The sequence below is a fragment of the Macaca thibetana genome, chromosome 5 (assembly GCF_024542745.1).
Source record: "Macaca thibetana thibetana isolate TM-01 chromosome 5, ASM2454274v1, whole genome shotgun sequence".
NCBI classification, from domain to species: domain Eukaryota; kingdom Metazoa; phylum Chordata; class Mammalia; order Primates; family Cercopithecidae; genus Macaca; species Macaca thibetana.
The window spans coordinates 35,563,378-35,582,268 of NC_065582.1; the positions used below are offsets into that span (position 1 = coordinate 35,563,378).

At 38.2% G+C, this 18,891-nt stretch overlaps 1 protein-coding gene across 1 annotated transcript in view; it reads left to right on the forward strand.

Moving 5' to 3' along the window:
- DCHS2 (dachsous cadherin-related 2) overlaps window positions 1-18,678 on the forward strand; it is a 269,651-nt gene extending 250,973 nt beyond the window's left edge. Inside the window, exons 17-20 of the mRNA XM_050791988.1 lie at window positions 10,479-10,609; window positions 12,455-12,741; window positions 13,768-13,900; window positions 15,893-18,678. Of these exons, the coding sequence (XP_050647945.1) occupies window positions 10,479-10,609; window positions 12,455-12,741; window positions 13,768-13,900; window positions 15,893-18,516 (3,175 nt within the window). The 3' untranslated portion in view covers window positions 18,517-18,678. The remainder of the gene's footprint in view (window positions 1-10,478; window positions 10,610-12,454; window positions 12,742-13,767; window positions 13,901-15,892) is intronic.
- The last annotated feature ends 213 nt before the right edge of the window (window positions 18,679-18,891 follow it).

The following is an 18,891-nucleotide window of genomic DNA, read 5'->3' on the forward strand; positions in this document are numbered from 1 at the left end:
TGGCCGCCATTCTGATTCTTTTACTTTGCGTAAATGTTTCCTTCTCTCTAGAAATTTATAGGTTATACTTATCATCCGTAATACTTTAAAATATAATTACATATTTTAATGTGGGTTTCTCCTTGTACTGTGTATTCAGTGTTCCTTTTTAATACAAAGACGTTTCTTTTAATTTTCTTGTATTATTTCATTGAAAATTTCCTCCCCATTTTTTAGTTTTGGTTTGTTGTTTTGCCCTGTTTCATTTTCCTGAATCCTGTTCAATTAGGTATTGGATCGCCTAGATGGATTCTTTGTTAGTTATATTTTATTTCCTACTTTCCATTTCTTGTTTGTCTGTGGGTTTAGTTTTTGTTTTATTTTGGGAAGATATTTCCTGAGCTTTAATCTTCTAAAATTTTTTATTTTCTAATTAAAAATTGAGAAGCTATTATATATTTGTTTTTACTACTAAAAGCTCTTATTTGATGTTTGACTTTTTAAATAATATCCAACTCTTGTTTTATGCACATGTTGTCTTCTGATATCTCTCCAAGGTATTAATTAGAATTGTTTTAAATTTTATTTTGTTCCTTTCAATATCTGTTTCCACTGTTTTCTTTTTTTCTTTTTGTCTATATTGAGCTTTCTTTTTCATGCTGAAGGCTTTCTGAAATTAAGTGTTGATTCTTAGATATAAGTGAGGCAACGTCAGAGTCATTAGAACATCTGAGTGAGCTAGAGGGATTTGATTAGCACAATTCACTTTCAAATGAACCACACGGGAAGTTGACTACTTTTCAGGATGACATACAAATGGCGGTATATGGAGTTCACTTTTCTTTGGGAGGGGACTTTCAGTTCTCCAGAGAAGGTCTTTCAATATTACTAACTCCAAGTATGAACCAAAGGCATTCTTTGGCTGAGAATGAAGAATAATGGGCAAGAGGGACATGAGTACCCTGTATTTAAACCAACATAAATCATCTTCCTGTTTAAATAATATGAATTTAAAATATTCTTCCTATTAACCAAATACCTCACCGCAATTTTTGCCATGTATTGAGTCTCTCCTTGGTGACCTGAGAGCAACTCTGCTCCTCATGTATCTTTATGTTCCTCTGAATGCTTTTTAAAAGACTTTTGAAAGAGAGGTTTTAGGTCCACAGCAAAATTGAGAGAAGGTGCAGAGATTTCCTATATATCCCTGCCCACACACATGCACAGCTTCCCTCATTATCAAAATCCCCACCAGAGTGGTGCATTTGTTACATTTGATGAAGCTACATTGACACATCATTATCACTCAAATTTACAGTTTTCAGTGGGATCCACTCTTGGTACTGTACATTCTGAGTGGATTTTAATCTCTGATTTCCTTTGGCCCACTCATCTGCAACTGCTCTTCAATCTGCTTGCATCTTCCAGAAATTGCTGATATTTCTCATTCATTTCACCCACTAATATCTTTCCTCATTTGTTTAGCTTTATGGACTTAAAACTTATTTTTTTTCTTTTTTATTATACTTTAAGTTCTAGGGTGCATGTGCACAATGTGCAGGTTTGTTACATATGTATATATATGCCATGTTGGTTTGCTGCACCCATTAACTCGTCATTTACATTAGGTGTATCTCCTAATGCTATCCCTCCCCCAGCCCCCCACCCCACAACAGGCCCTGGTGTGTGATGCTCCCCTTCCTGTGTCCAAGTGTTCTCATTGTTCAATTCCCACCTATGAGTGAGAAAATGCGGTGTTTGGTTTTCTGTTCTTGTGATAGTTTGCTGAGAATGATGGTTTCCAGCTGCATCCATGTCCCCACAAAGGACATGAACTCATCCTTTTTTATGGCTGCATAGTATTCCTTGGTGTATATGTGCCACATTTTATTAATCCAATCTGTCATTGATGGACATTTGGGTTGGTTCCAAGTCTTTGCTATTGTGAATAGTGCCACAATAAACATACGTGTGCATGTGTCTTTATAGCAGCATGATTTATAATCCTTTGGGTATATACCCAGTAATGGGATGACAGGGTCAAATGGTATTTCTAGTCCTAGACCCTTGAGGAATCGCCACACTGTCTTCCACAATGGTTGAACTAGTTTACAGTCCCACCAACAGCATAAAAGTGTTCCTATTTCTCCACATCCTCTCCAGCACCTGTTGTTTCCTGACTTTTTAATGATCGCTGTTCTAACTGGTGTGAGATGGTACCTCATTGTGGTTTTGATTTGCATTTCTCTGATGGTGAGTGATGATGAGCATTTTTTAATGTGTCTGTTGGCTGCATAAATGTCTTCTTTTGAGAAGTGTCTGTTCATATCCTTTGCCCACTTTTTGATGGGGTTGTTTGTTTTTTTCTTGTAAATTTGTTTGAGTTCTTTGTAGGTTCTGGATATTATCCCTTTGTCAGATGGGCAGATTGCAAACATTTTCTCCCATTCTGTAGGTTGCCTGTTCACTCTGATGGTAGTTTCTTTTGCTGTGCAGAAGCTCTTTAGTTTAATTAGATCCCATTTGTCAACTTTGGCTTTTGTTGCCATTGCTTTTGGTCTTTTAGACATGAAGTCCTTGCCCATGCCTGTGTCCTAAATGGTATTGCCTAGGTTTTCTTCTAGGGCTTTTATGGTCTTAGGTCTAACATTTAAGTCTTTAATCCATCTTGAATTAATTTTTGTATAAGGTGTAAGGAAGGGATCCAGTATCAACTTTCTACTTATAGCTAGCCAGTTTTCCCAGCACCATTTATTAAATAGGGAATCCTTTCCCCATTTCCTGTTTTTTTCAGGTTTGTCAAAGATCAGAGGGTTGTAGATGTGTGGTATTATTTCTGAGGGCTCTGTTCTGTTCCATTGTCCTATATCTCTGTTTTGGTACCAGTACCATGCTGTTTTGGTTACTGTAGCCTTGTAATATAGTTCGAAGTCAGGTAGCATGATGCCTCCAGCTTTGTTCTTTTAGCTTAGGACTGTCTTGGCAATGCAGCCTCTTTATTGGTTCCATATGAACTTTAAAGTAGTTTTTTCCAATAATGTGAAGAAAGTCATTGGTAGCATCATGGGGATGGCACTGAATCTATAAATTACCTTGGGCAGTATGGCCATTTTCACAATATTGATTCTTCCTATCCATGAGCATGGAACGTTCTTCCATTTGTTTGTGTCCTCTTTTATTTCATTGAGCAGTGGTTTGTAGTTCTCCTTGAAGAGGTCCTTCGCATCTCTTGTAAGTTGGATTCCTAGGTATTTTATTGTCTTTGAAGCAATTGTGAATGGGAGTTCATTCATGATTTGGCTCTCTGTTTGTCTGTTATTGGTGTATAAGAATGCTAGTGACTTTTTCACACTGATTTTGTATCCTGAGACTTTGCTGAAGTTGCTTATCAGCTTAAGGAGATTTGGGGCAGAGACGATGGGGTTTTCTAAATATACAGTCATGTCATCTGCAAATAGGGACAATTTGACTTCCTCTTTTCCTAATTGAATACCCTTTATTTCTTTCTCATGCCTGATTGCCCTGGCCAGAACTTCTAACACTATGTTGAATAGGAGTGGTGAGAGAGGACATCCCTGTCTTGTGCCAGTTTTCAAGGGGGAATGCTTCCAGTTTTTGCCCATTCAGTATGATATTGGCTGTGCGTTTGTCATAAATAGCTCTTACTATTTTGAGATATGTTCCGTCAATACCAAATTTATTGAGAGTTTTTATCATGAAGGGCTGTCAAATTTTGTCAAAGGCCTTTTCTGCATCTATTGAGATAATCATGTGGTTTTTGTCTTTAGTTCTGTTTATATGCCGGATTACAGTAATTGATTTGTGTATGTTGGACCAGCCTTGCACCCCAGGGATGAAGTACACTTGATCATGGTGGATAAGCTTTTTGATGTGCTGCTGGATTCGGTTTGCCAGCATTTTATTGAGGATTTTTGCATCAATGCTCATCAGGGATATTGGTCTAAAATTCTCTTTTTTTTGTTGTGTCTCTGCCAGGCTTTGGTATCAGGATGATGTTGGCCTCATAAAATGAGTTAGGGAAGATTCCCTCATTTTCTATTGATAGGAATGATTTCAGAAGGAATCGTACAAGCTCCTCCTTGTACTTCTGGTAGAATTCAGCTGTGAATCTGTCTGGTCCTGGACTTTTTTTGGTTGGTAGGCTATTAATTATTGCCTCAATTTCAGAGCCTCTTGTTGGTCTATTCAGGTATCAACTTCTTCCTGGTTTAGTCTTGGGAGAGTGTATGTGTCCAGGAATTTATCCATTTCTTCTAGATTTTCTAGTTTATTTGCGTAGAGGTGTTTATAGTATTCCCTTATGGTAGTTTGTATTTCTGTGGGGTCGGTGGTGATATCCCCTTTATCATTTTTTATTGCGTCTGTTTGATTCTTCTCTCTTTTCTTCTTTATTAGTCTTGCTAGCACTCTATCAATTTTGTTGATCTTTTCAAAAAAACCAGCTCCTGGATTCATTGATTTTTGAAGGGTTTTTTGTGTTTCTATCTCCTTCAGTTCTACTCTGATCTTAGTTATTTCTTGCCTTCTGCTAGCTTTTGAATATGTTTGCTCTTGCTTCTCTAGTTCTTTTAATTGTGATGTTAGGGTGTCAATTTTAGATCTTTCCCGCTTTCTCTTGTGGGCATTTAGTGCTATAAATTTCCCTCTACACACTGCTTTAAATGTGTCCCAGAGATTCTGGTATGTTGTATCTTTGTTCTCATTGGTTTCAAAGAACATCTTTATTTCTGCCTCATTTCATTATGTACCCCATAGTCATTCAGGAGCAGGTTGTTCAGTTTCCATGTAGATGAGCAGTTTTGATTGAGTTTCTTAGTCCTGAGTTCTAGTTTGATTGCACTGTGGTCTGAGAGACAGTTTGTTATAATTTCTGTTCTTGTACATTTGCTGAGGAGTGCTTTACTTCCAATTATGTGGTCAATTTTGGAATAAGTGTGATGTGGTGCTGAGAAGAATGTATATTCTGTTGATTTGGGGTGGAGAGTTCTGTAGATGTCTATTAGGTCTGCTTAGTGCAGAGTTGAGTTCAATTCCTGGATATCCTTGTTAACTTTGTGTCTCGTTGATCTGTCTAATGTTGACAGTGGGGTGTTAAAGTCTCCCGTTATTATTGTGTGGGAGTCTAAGTCTCTTTGTAAGTCTCTAAGGACTTGCTTTATTTATCTAGGTGCTCTTGTATTGGGTGCATATATATTTAAGATAGTTAGCTCTTCTTATTGAATTGATCCCTTTACCATTATGTTTTGGCCTTCTTTGTCTCTTTTGATCTTTGTTGGTTTAAAGTCTGTTTTATCAGAGACTAGAATTGCAACCCCTGCCTTTTTTTGTTTTCCATTTGCTTGGTTGATCTTCCTCCATCCATTTATTTCGAGCCTATGTGTGTCTCTGCACATGAGATGGGTCTCCTGGATACAGCAAATTGATGGGTCTTGACTCTTTATCCAATTTGCCAGCCTGTGTCTTTTATTTGGAGCATTTAGTCCATTTACATTTAAGGTTAATATTGTTATGTGTGAACTTGATCCTGTCATTATGATCTTAGCTGGTTGTTTTGCTCGTTAGTTGATGCAGTTTCTTCCTAGCATCAATGGTCTTTACATTTTAGCATGTTTTTGCAGTGGTTGGTACCAGTTGTTCCTTTCCATGTTTAGTGCTTCCTTCAGGGTCTTTTGTAGGGCAGGCCTGGTGGTGACAAAATCTCTAAGCATTTGCTTGTCTGTAAAGGATTTTATTTCTCCTTCACTTATGAAACTTAGTTTCGCTGGATATGAAATTCTGGGATGAAAATTCTTTTCTTTAAGAATGTTGAATATTGGCCCCCACTCTCTTCCGGCTTGTTGGGTTTCTGCCGAGAGATCCACTGTTAGTCTGATGGACTTCCATTTGTGGGTAACCCGACCTTTCTCTCTGGCTGCCCTTAACAGTTTTTCCTTCATTTCAACTTCAGTGAATCTGGCAATTATGTGTCTTGGAGTTGCTCTTCTTATGGAGTATCTTTGTGGCGTTCTCTGTGTTTCCTGAATTTGAATGTTGGCCTGCCTTTCTAGGTTGGGGAAGTTCTCCTAGATAATATCCTGAAGAGTGTTTTCCAACTTGGTTCCATTCTCCCCGTCACTTTCAGGTACACCAATCAGACATAGATTTGGTCTTTTCACATATTCCCATATTTCTTGGAGGCTTTGTTCATTTCTTTTTACTCTTTTTTCTCTAATCCTCTCGCTTCATTTCCTTCATTTGATCCTTAATCACTGATACCCTTTCTTCCAGTTGATTGAGTCGGTTACTGAAGCTTGTACATTTGTCACGTAGTTCTCATGTCATGGTTTTCATCTCTAACAGTTCATTTATGGACTTCTCTGCATTGATTATTCTAGTTAGCCATTCATCAAATCTTTTTTCAAGTCTTTTAGTTTCTTTGTGCTGGGTTCGTAATTCCTCCTTTAGCTCAGAATAGTTTGATTGTCTGAAGTCTTCTTCTCTCAACTCATCAAAGTCATTCTCTGTCCAGCTTTGTTCCATTGCTGGCGAGGAGCTGCATTCCTTTGGAGGGGGAGAGGTGCTCTGGTTTTTAGAATTTCCAGTTTTTCTGCACTGCTTTTTCCCCATATTTGTGGTTTTATCTACCTTTGGTCTTTGACGATGGTGATGTACAGTTGGGGTTTTGATGTGGATGTCCTTTCTGTTTGTTATTTTTCCTTCAACAGTCAGGACCCTCAGCTGCAGGTCTGTTGGAGTTTGCTCAAGGTCCACTCCAGACCCTGTTTGCCAGGGTATCAGCAGTGGAGCCTGCAGAAGAGTGAATATTGCTGAACAGCAAATGTTGCTGTCTGATCATTCCTCTGGAAGCTTTGTCTCAGAGGTGTACCCAGCCATGTGAGGTGTGAGGTGTCAGTCTGCCCCTAATGGGGGATGTCTCCCAGTTAGGCTACTCAGGGGACAGGGACCCACTTGAGCAGATGATCTGTCCGTTCTCAGATCTCAAACTCCGTGCTGGGAAAACCACTACTCTCTTCAAAGCTGTCAGACAGGGATATTTACATCTGCACAGGTTTCTGCTGCCTTTTGTTTGGCTATGCCCTGTCCCAAGATGTGGAGTCTACAGAGGCAGGCAGGCCTCCTTGAGCTGTGGTAGGCTCCACCCAGTTCGAGCTTCCCAGCTGCTTTACCTACTTAAGCCTCAGCAATGGCAGGCACCCCTCCCCCAGCCTCGCTCCCGCCTTGCAGTTAGATCTCAGACTGCTGTGCTAGCAATGAGGGAGGCTCCATGGGCCTGGGACCCTCTAAGCCAAGTGCGGGATATAATCTCCTGGTGTGCTGTTTGCTAAGACCCTTAGTAAAGCACAGTATTAGGGTGGGAGTGACCCGATTTTCCAGGTGTTGTGTGTCACGGTTTCCCTTGGCTTGGAAAGGGAATTCCATTCCCCCTTGCGCTTCCCAGGTGAGGCGATGCCTTGCCCTGCTTTGGCTCTCACTCGTTGGGCTGCACCCACTGTCCTGCCCCCACTGTCTGACATGCCCTAGTGGGATGAACCTGGTACCTCAGTTGGAAATGCAGAAATCACCTGTCTTCTGCATCGCTCACTCTGGGAGCTGGAGGCTGGAGTTGTTCCTATTTGGCTATCTTGGTGCAGATCCCATAACTTAGTATAAAAGGTTTTTGATATCGTTTTAGAAGAATCTTGAGAGGAAGAGAAGATAAAACCTGTGTAGTCAGCTTGCAACCTTTAACCAGAAATCATAGTTTTTCTTTTCATATTTATTTCTGTTGGTGGCTGATATTTTAATTTTTTTCAGAATTTCAGAAGGAATAGAAAATTCTTGCTAGACATTTAAGATACAATTGAGAGTTTTGAAAAACCCTCTACCAACAAGTTTAGTACTTGTTAAGACAATCAAAAAGATCCTTCCTGGTCAAAGGCCTTATTTAAAGTTTAACATGGTAAAAGAAGCTTCTCATGGTTGATAGAATAGGAAAAAAATGCAATAGTAATCAGGGCAACAGTTGTGGAACATGGAGTGAGTTGGACTGGCTACAACCAACAGTTTCACAACTGCAAAAGAGCCATCATAGATGACTTGAAGTCTTGCATAGGTTGTGTATAGAATATCTGCGCATCTACCTTCGTATTTTTTATTTTTTCTTCAAGTTATTGAGAAACCTTTTCCTTTCCCATTTAGTTTCATGCTAAGCAACATATTTCTCTCCATGTCAAAGAATCTCACTTCTTTTTAATCTGACAAGACATTATGTAGGATGCCTGAAGTTGTAACATTGTGAAAATAATGGTAATTATGGCTACAGTAGAAGAGTTGATAGAAACTTAACTTTGATGTCTTGGCTGAGACTTTAGATGACATTGAGAGGTGCAAGCAGCAGGGGAGAGAGCAGTATGAGTTGATTATTTTTGTTAAAATATTTCCATACGTATCTGACTGACATTCATACTAACAAAATAAACTTTCCACATATAATTATTCCAGAAGTTAGGCTCCACAAGTGTGATATTCAGGTGGTTATTCTACTAATATTCCAACTCTGATAATGCAGAAGGCAGTCTGTGTTCTTCATGAATAGTAGATTTAAGCACTGATCATTTAATATTAAGTGGAATGCAAACCAAGACAGAGTTGACGTTTATTTTATGTCATTTTTAAATTTAGGATTGGAAAGAGAAAGAACATTTATCAAGTGAGCTAACAATGAAAACAAAGTGAAAGTGTATCAACTTTCAAGACTTAGTTTCTTAAAAGGTAGCCCCCACAACTGGCTAAGACTAATTCCACTTCTGAAATAAAGAGCATCTTCTCATTAATAACTCATTTTATTACTCAGTCGCCCTCCTAGCCTTCATCGTGTTTAGAGGGGAGTGAAAAATAAGCCAATAATTATACATTAGAATGTGATGTATACACAGTAAGAGAGGTATGTTCAACAAGTATCATGAAGCATGGGTTTCCAGTTGACCAACACATGAGCCTGAATCCCAGCTCTGTCATATAATATGTGTATAACCCTGGGGAAATCTTGAGAAACCAACATTCAATACTTACTAAAGAAAAGCAAATAAGGCAGCTCCCTGCCCTTAATAAACTTACAGAAGAGGCAGACAAATATGTTATGAAGAAAAAAGAGTGATGATTGCTATGGCAGAAGAATGTACAGGGTGCTATGGGAATACATAAAGGTGCATTTAAATCGAATGAAAGGTCCATGAAAACTTCGCAGAGATGTGAGCTTTGAAAAACCAAGAAAGTGTAAGGGCTAGGATTCCGTGTAAAAGCAAGGACAAAAATGTTTATGTGAACATGTTCCGGGGTTGGATAACCGCTTAGAGACATGGAGAGCCAAAGAAGGGTTTTAAATAGGGAGGTCAGGTTTTCAAATTAGGATTTTAGTTAGAGCAGTTGAGTGCAATATAGAGGGTGGATGGAACAAGAGGAGACTCACAGTAGGGAGGTTCGTAATTTATCAGGTACTCCTGGTGAGAAAGGATACAATAAATATAGAGCATTCTAGGTAAAAATGGTGAGGGGCTGAGGCTACAGGGAACTGGCTTGTCCAGGTTTGCCTGGGACTTTAGTGGATGTAGCACTGAAAGTCCCATGTCCAATTTGCCTGGAGTATCTTGGTTTTAAAAACACTGCAAGCTCGTGTCCCAGGAAATTCTTCACTCCCAGACAAAGTGAAATGTGATTACCATACATGAGCATTCTGAAGGTAGGAATGAAATGGCTAGGAACACTAATTCAAGTGACATCCAGGAGGTAATACTGATAAGAGACATAATTAGTTGGACGTTGGAAGGGTAGTGAGAGAACGGGGGAAGTTGAAGACAGTAATAAGGTTTGTAGTTTGTTTGATGGAGAAGCTCAATGTAGCATCATCCAAGAGAGATTAAATCAGTCTATGTAAATTCTTTCAGATCATGGACTTTTACCTCTACTTCACAATCCTAGCCAATCATGCATCTTCTGTAAGTGTGTTCATCATAGCGGTGTCCTGTCTGAATTCTAGCATTTCGATGGATTTGCTATTTGGATCCAAAAGTATCAGTACAAAGCATCTTTTAGTTGGTTCAGTGAGATGGAAATATGTAGTAGTATCCAGACCACGACATGGCAGGGTGGAGACAGTCTGCTTATCCAAAGTATAGGTATTGGTGTTTTTATTTTTTTAGATTATTCATTGCAGGACAGGATTGAATGTTACAGTCTGGCTCTCCGAAATGGTCCATTTTGACTTGAATGCCTCATGATCTCTGGCAGCTTGCTGGATTTGGTTCTCTGAACATGCCAAAAACAAATAAATTTCAGGGTGCCATTCTTATGAAATACATTTTAAATGACGCCATTTAGAAAATCCAAGACAGAAATAAAAGTAGCTAGTCAGCTCATTTTAAAATTTTCAACAGATATTTATGCTGTTTTTCTAATTCCTGGATGATGAATCACATTCCTTGATTCTTTTTCTAAACCAGCTTGATTGTCCAAGCCACAGATAAAGGGATGCCCAGGCTTTCTAATACGACTATAATCAAGGTACAGGTGACTGATATAAACGACAATGCCCCAGCTTTTCTCCCCTCTGAGGCAGTAGAAATTGCAGAAGGTAAGTGTGACAATTTGGCATAGTGGTTTTGATTAACTTGTATAATATTTTTTACTATTTTCTTTAGCCAGACACTGTATTAACATGAGTGCTAATCCTCAACAACTGTGCAAACTAGATCATTTTTGTCTTCATTTTGCAAAATAGAAAATGGATGGTCATAAGTTAAATATTAAATGTCAAAGGAGTAAAATGTTAAAGCTGAGATTTGTACTCAGATCATCTGGAGGCCAAGTCCCCATGCTCCAACCATCATCCCTTATAGTATCTGTTTATAATGCAGACATTTCTTACAAATTATATCCACTCTATGAAGAAGCATATTTTGTTGGCTGTGATAACCATTGTGAACCTCATCTAAGAAGAATCAACATTCATAGCTCTGTCAGTCTTTTCAGGATACTAATAACAACTAATTAGTGAAGTGAATTAGATGTTTATTGCAAAAAGCCATCATTTTTCCCAGAATAACCTTATCTTCAACATTTGTACCACACCGATGGTAGAGGTTGAAACTAGAAAGTTTTAAGTGAGATGCTGGTTAATCTTCACTATTTGGGTCTGTGGGTTATACAATGATCCCATAGTCTGTGGACCCAAAGTTGTCCACAGTCAATGGCTACGCTGGTGAAACACGACCTAAGTCTTTATAGTTGAAGTTGAAAATAATGGTGGCCCCTTGCTTGCCTCTCTACTTCACTCTTAATACTAAATTAATTCCTAAAATGTTTCTAATATTTTATTATGCTCACTTTCTAAACAGATTACAACCATCACTCTCACAGAGGGAAATATTCCAGAAATGTCTATGCATAGAGATATCTACAAATCTTATCAATAGCCTACAAATCAAATAAATTCTCCAGTTTTGCCTCTTGCATATTTGATATATTTTCATTTGATTTTATTGAAGGTTCTGCTTTTCAGCACATGCAATTAGTGTTAAAATATAGCAATGGGCCTAATATAAATATATCACAAGAAGAAACTACATAAATCAAAACATACTGAATAGGGTATGTTGTGGTTGGTGCACATCGAGAGTGTTCAAGCTTGAAAATGGAAAATTATGGGTTTCATATACAATGGAACTATTCTGAGCATCTTGGCATATTCTTTCTAGCTGTACATATCTGTAAGCTAAAAACAAAGTCCTTTTCACAGGCCGTTTAGGCTAGAGAACATATGTGGTGAGTGAGGCACTGAACATGTCATCTCTTTTGTAATTTTTTGGTGAATACTATTTGAGATTTGCTTTACTCACTAGTACTATGTAGACTTTGTTTTTCTATCGTCTTAATAATTTTGAGAGTCAGATTTAATAAAAGGAAGCAGTGTGTGCACCACTCCAAAATAAATAATTGTACAAAAACAAATATAAATAAATATCAAATTTGAACATTAGTGCCCAAATATTTAAATCTGGCCTACTTTTGAAAATGCCATGTTTTGTATTAATGTCCTGAGTAATACCCTTCATCCCATTCATATCCCCCATAAAGATATGATTTTGATACAGAAACTGTATATTATAAATAAGTGGCTTAGGATGTTTCTTGGTACTGGAATTGTGTTGTAAGCATATAATGAAAATAATGTCATATAAAAACTGAATATACCCTACCTCCTCAATTCCCTACTCAGTGGTGAATTTTCACTTTTATTGGTCTCATAAATTCTTCAGAGTTTTTGTTCAGTGCATAATGAGCTTTGTATGAGAAATCAGGCCAAGAAAGAGCAAATCATGTTGGACTTAGAATAAAAATACTTGGATGGAACTAGTAAAGAAATGTATTTCAAAGGATGAATTTTAATGGAGACTGACACTGGTCATGACTATTTCAGATTCTTTGCCTGGTGTAATTGTGACTCACGTGTCAGTTCACGATGTGGATTTGAATTCAGCTTTCATATTCAGTTTTGCCAAAGAGAGTAATCCTGGAACCAAGTTTGCTATTGATCAGAACACTGGAGTGGTGGTGTTGGTGAAAACATTGGATTTTGAAGAAGTGACTGAATATAAGCTGCTCATCCAAATTTCTGATTCGGTGCACCGCACAGAGGGAGCACTCGTAGTCCGTGTGCTGGATGTCAATGATAATCCACCAGTGTTTTCTCGAGATTTCTATCAGGTAAAGGGCTTAAAAAGATGAAACCACAGCCAAAACTAGAAAGAATAGAGAATGATGTGAGTCTTCCATCGCTGATAGACAGCATTTACTGTTTTTATTCATCAGAGAGACAGCATTTACTGTTTTTAGTCCCTAAGTTAATGCTGTGGATTTTGCACTTAATATCATGGAGTCTATAAGAACATATGGAAATGAATGTCTCATTCGGTTTAGTTTACTACATATGTTTTTTTTTTTTTTTTTTTTTTTTTTTAGTTTTTAGAGGTTGTAGTCCAGTTTGTCATGACAATTTGAACCTGCTTAATATTTGCAAAACCACTGATAAGATTGTTTGCATTATCTGCAGTTAATTTGGGAAAATTCTTTCTTTCATAGGCATATTTTTGGAATACATTGATTAAAATTTTACAGAAAAAAAATTACGAAGAAAACTATAAAGTGGAAATTTTAGCTTGTAGAGCGTAGTATATGTTCTATATGTAGAAGTAAGGGCCAGGATAGCATTCAACTCAATACTCGCAAATGGACTCCAGAACTTTTGAAGGTAGCAAATGCAAAATTTAAGTGTAAACACAAGGGGAGGGTAACCTAAGTAATGATCCCCTGTGAAGGCTTGCTTGAATTATGCCATGCATGTAATGTAATAATATATTAGTGAATGTATTAACTATCTTCTGCCGCATAGAAATAGTTTAGAAGAACTTTTTTTCGTAGTTAAAAAAAACTGAATAAAATTATTTTTAAAACTTATTTTTTTTCTGACCAGGCGTGGTGGCTCACGCCTGTAATCCCAGCACTTTGGGAGGCTGAGGCGGGCAGATCACCTGAGATCAGGAGTTCAAGACCAGCCTGGCCAACATGGTGAAACCCATCTCTACTGAAAATACAAAAATTAGCCTGGCATGGTAACAGGCACGTGTAGTCCCAGCTACTCGAGAGGCTGAGGCAGGAGAATCACTTGAACTGGGGAGGCAGAGGCCTTCAGCCTTTAAGTACAATGTCCCTATTTTTCTCTTTTTCCCTCAGGTCACAATTCCTGAATCAATACCTGTGGGCTATTCAGTGCTGACTGTGTCAGCTACAGACTTAGAAAGTAATGAGAACATTTCTTACAGAATTATGTCCTCTTCTAAGGAATTCTCCATTGATCCTAAGAATGGTGAGTTATTTATAGTTGCATTCATGCTCATACGTTTGGGTTTCAAAGTAGAAACCTGAAATAACCCTTTCTAAATGCCTCTAAAAATGTTCCCCACCCCCCATGGAATTATAAGCACAACTGTTTTATTACTCTTCACATCAAGTGTTGTGGTAGCAAATGCCAGTGTTATTTCTCTTCTCCAACATCTCAGTGGCTAGAAAGTAAATGTCACTCTTTAAATGCTGGTAAATGCTCACAAATTCAGAGACCCCAATATAATAAACAGCCAGTTTCATCTGCCCAACCAAGCACAGTTCAGGCAATTATCCCAGGATTCAGCAAGAATCAAAATGATGTTGAATGGATTAAGTTAGTGCTGAAGACTTCATATTACTAGAGTTTGGATGCTTTTTTCCCAAGCCAAGTTAAAAAAAATCAGTAATATCATTATATATTCAATAAACACAAGAATAATTTAAAAAGGAAAATTATTTAAGCATCTCTACCAACTAGAAACCACTGTGGTGTTTTGGTTTATTTGATGCTTCCCAAGGCTTTTTGTCTTTTCATCAGAGACCAAGACATTTGTGGTTGTGAAATGCCTTCAGGCAAGTGATTCCACATTCAATTAAACAGTATATACAGAAAGTTGAACAGTGAGTGGACATTAAAAGCTAAATTTTATAAAGATGAATAATTAGCAAAACAATGTCCCTAGCAGAGCACACTAGAAAATAACAGGGCCTGGGAGGCATCACACTCTGTGTTCCCCATCTCTATCCACTATTGCATCATTTCACAAGTGAGAGTTCATTTAAAAATTAACCTTGGGATTACCTGAAAGGGGAATTCGTCCCAAAATACCAGCACGAAGCCCACCAAGTGTCGTAAGTTGAGAAGTACGTCATATATCATGTTGCCTATGGATGAACAATCACTGCATGAATACAAGCATATCAGGAATTTGGCTTTTCTATTCTTCAGTCTCTATCCCCACCCGACCACTCACCCTCTTTTCTCTCCATCTCTCTCTCTCTGTCTATCTGTCTCTATCTCTTTCTCTAGTCTCAGATGATGGCAACTGCCACCCTGGCCACAGCAAATCAGTGTTCAAGGCAGTCCTTCTGAGCACTCAATCCTTAGCAACACTTTTACTTGACGTGCTATTGACAAATTTTACACTGAGCTATTGATTCAAGTATTTTTAAAACATTAAATGTTTAATTTAAAACATTAAATGCAATGTTTAAAACATTAAACACACTAAGCTATTGATTCAAATATTTTTAAAACATTGAATGCTGGCCAATTTAGCTCATGGTGGGACTCTAATTGAAAACATGGCATTTAAATGTCAGCATTCTGTATTCTTTCTTAGTGACCATCCTTAAGACATATTTATCTTAAAAATGTTTTAACACACATATTTATAAAAATTATATATTTCTGTATTTAGTACAATAAACTTTATTAATTACATTTCAGCAATAAGGGAAAAACCGACTTGCATGATCTGTAGGAAAAGCTCATCTCTCTAAGCAATAGTGTAATAGTAACTCAGCATTATCATTTTTACTGCTTTCATTTGGCTTGAGTATCAACAACTATTTCCAGAATAAGTATCTTTATCCCAGAATATCTCTATACATGTGTTTGTGGGTAGTAAAATGGGGTACAAATTTTACAAACAAAAAAATATTTTTTTTAAGAATAGTGGAACAACTTACTATAAAAAAAATAAAATTCAGAGAAATTTGTGGCAGAAGCAACCTCAAGCAGCACACATATTTCACAGAGTGAATGTCATGAATATTATTTCTGTATCTTACATGTTATAAACATATAAATAGAATAATTTGTGTTTCTATTTGGAGTCATCATTGGTTGTGACTTAACAAATCTAACAAAGAATTAAACACATATTAGTAGACATTGAATAATCAACTGCTGATTAAATGGATCATCAAAACTGCATCTCACAGTGTTGAAATGCTATGTCTTATTTTTCAGGCACAATATTTACTATCAGTCCCATATTACTTCTGGATAAAATATCAACAACTCAATTTCTTGTTGAAGCCAGTGATGGTGGAAATCCTGACCTAAGATCTCTTACATTAGTGGAGATAGGAATACAAGATATGAACAATTATGCCCCTGAATTCACAGTCAAATCCTATAATCTTAGCCTAAGTGAGGATGCTCTGATTGGAAGCACGCTTGTTACTTTTTCAAACATCGACCATGACTGGACCCATGAAAACACATATGTTGAATATTCCATCATCAGTGGTAATTTACAGAACAATTTTCATGTGGAAACTAATTTCATTCATTCAGAATATCCTTATAAGCAAGTTGGTTATCTTGTGTTGCTTCACAGTCTGGACAGAGAAACAAGTGCAAACCATGAACTTGTCATTCTGGCATCTGACAGTGGCTGCCCTCCATTGAGTTCCACAGCTGTCATATCAATACAAGTACTTGATGTCAATGACAATCCTCCAAACTTCAGCAGCCTGAGCTATCACACCCATGTCAAGGAAGGTACCCCTCTAGGGAGTCACATCACTGTGGTCTCAGCAAATGACCGTGACACAGGGTCACATGCAGAAATCATCTACCACATCATCTCTGGAAATGAGAAGGGAAATTTTTACTTAGAAGAAAACACTGGAGTTCTTTATTTGGTTAAACCTCTGGATTATGAAGAAATGGCAAAATTCACCTTAACTGTCCAAGCTTCAGATGCAGAAAAGAAACACTTTTCTTTTGCAGTTGTGTTTGTCAATGTCCTGGACGATAACGACCATGCACCTCAGTTTATGTTCTCAAGCTTCAACTGTATTGTTCCAGAAAATCTGCCTATTTCCTCTACCATATGCTCTATAAGTGCTCTCGATTTTGACGCAGGTCCGTATGGAGAATTGACCTATTCTATTATATCATCCTGTTTTCTCACTCACGGAATGTCTTATGATCACGATCTCTTCCTCATTGACCCTTTGACAGGGGATATTCATGCTAAGCAAATCCTTGACTATGAAAATGGTAATAAATATTGCCTCACAGTCCAAGCCAAAGACAAAGGTGATGCAACAGCCTCCTTGGTGGTCTGGGTGGATATTGAAGGGGTAGATGAATTTGAGCCTATTTTCACTCAAGATCAGTATTTTTTCACCCTCCCAGAAAAGAATAAAGACAGACAGTTGATCGGCAGAGTGGAAGCCTCAGATGCAGACGCTGGTATTGATGGAGTCATTCTTTACTCCCTTGGAACCTCATCTCCTTTCTTTTCAGTAAATAAAACCAATGGAAATATTTATTTGATTAGAGCCCTTCCTCTAATAAAAAGTCAACTCAACAAAGAAGACACCATGGAAATGAAAATAATCGCTCATAGCCCCAAACCAGACTCCAGGTTTGCATCTTGCACTGTTTTTGTGAATGTGTCTTTCTCCTCTGAAGGAACACCCTTGGCAGTGTTTGCCAGCAGCTTTTCAATCAGCCTGGTGGTCTCCTTTTTAGTGTTTCTGATACTCATCTGCATTCTACTTGTACTGATTTTAAGACATAAACAAAAAGACACAATAAACAATTATGAGGAGAAAAAAACCTCATCTTTAGATATGAACTTGAGAATGACCCAGGATGCCAGTGTGCTCAAAGCCTTCCAGAAAACTGATGACTGCAGTAACGAGGTGGTCCCTGTGGATGCCACACCGGAATGGTTGAGTTTAATAAGTATCATAGAGAAGGACATTGTCAATCAGTACAGACACTCAAACTCCAGTGGCCACTGTTCTGTGGAAGGAGAAACTGCGGAAGATAAAGAAATCCAGAGGATAAATGAGCATCCCTACAGAAAGGGCTCAGACTCAGCTCTGAGTGACCGCGAGTCCAGGGTGCCAGACTCGGGTATCCCGAGGGACTCAGACCAGCTCTCCTGCCTATCTGGGGAAACCGAGGTGATGGTGACTGCTGAAACAGCAGAAGCCAGCCAAACATTTGGGGAAGGAGATCAAGGGGAAGGCTGCAGCACCACCTGTGCTCAAAATAATGTGTTACCCCAGACAGTTCAGAAGAGAGAATCAAAAGAGAGCATCCTGGCTGACGTTAGAAAAGAGTCTGTCTTTATTTCAGGTGATCAGGAAGTAAGGTGTGCAGCTCTTTCAACTAAGACAACCTCTGATCATGATGGAAGAGGCAACTATCACTGGAATTATCTTCTCAGTTGGGAACCCAAGTTTCAACCTCTTGCCTCAGTGTTTAATGATATCGCAAAACTAAAGGATGAACATTTGCATATTCCTGGCATTCCAAAAGAGAAGAAATATTTTGTTTTTCCACCCCCTTTGATAACAGCAGTAGCCCAGCCTGGGATTAAAGCAGTCCCACCAAGAATGCCGGCAGTAACCCTGGGGCAGGTGCCTCCAAAACACCCACGCTCTCCCATCCCTTACCATCTCGGTTCTCTGCCAGAAGCCATGACTCCCAGTTTTTCTCCATCTCTTTCCCTATTGACCATGCAGCCTCCTGCCTTGTCTCCACTGTTGTCAGAAGGAGAATTATTAGGAACACACGTCAGTGGTACATGCCATGAACTTAAAGCAGAAGATGAAGTTCAAATATAAAACAACTGGGATGCCAAGTACCTGCTCACCATTGGTCATGAATGAATGAACAAAACATTTTCAAGCCAGCAACTCGATATTGGGCTCATTTTTATCGAAAAGCAAGTACTATAATTTAGTTAAGAGTTTTTAAAACTTCCCCATTAAAGTTTCTCAAATTTCTTCCAGCCTTAATGAAAAGTTATTTCCTCTTTTAATCTTTATGTGTTGCTCTCAGGACTCACATTTGTATATATCAAGTAGTGTATATTCTGTCAGACCTGTTGTCTGTATGATTAGACTTCCAAAGGACACAGTGAACTTAACTGACTGCCTGAATGTTTATATGGAAACAAAGTGTAGTGTACTCTGGTCACGTTGCTGCTGGTCACACTG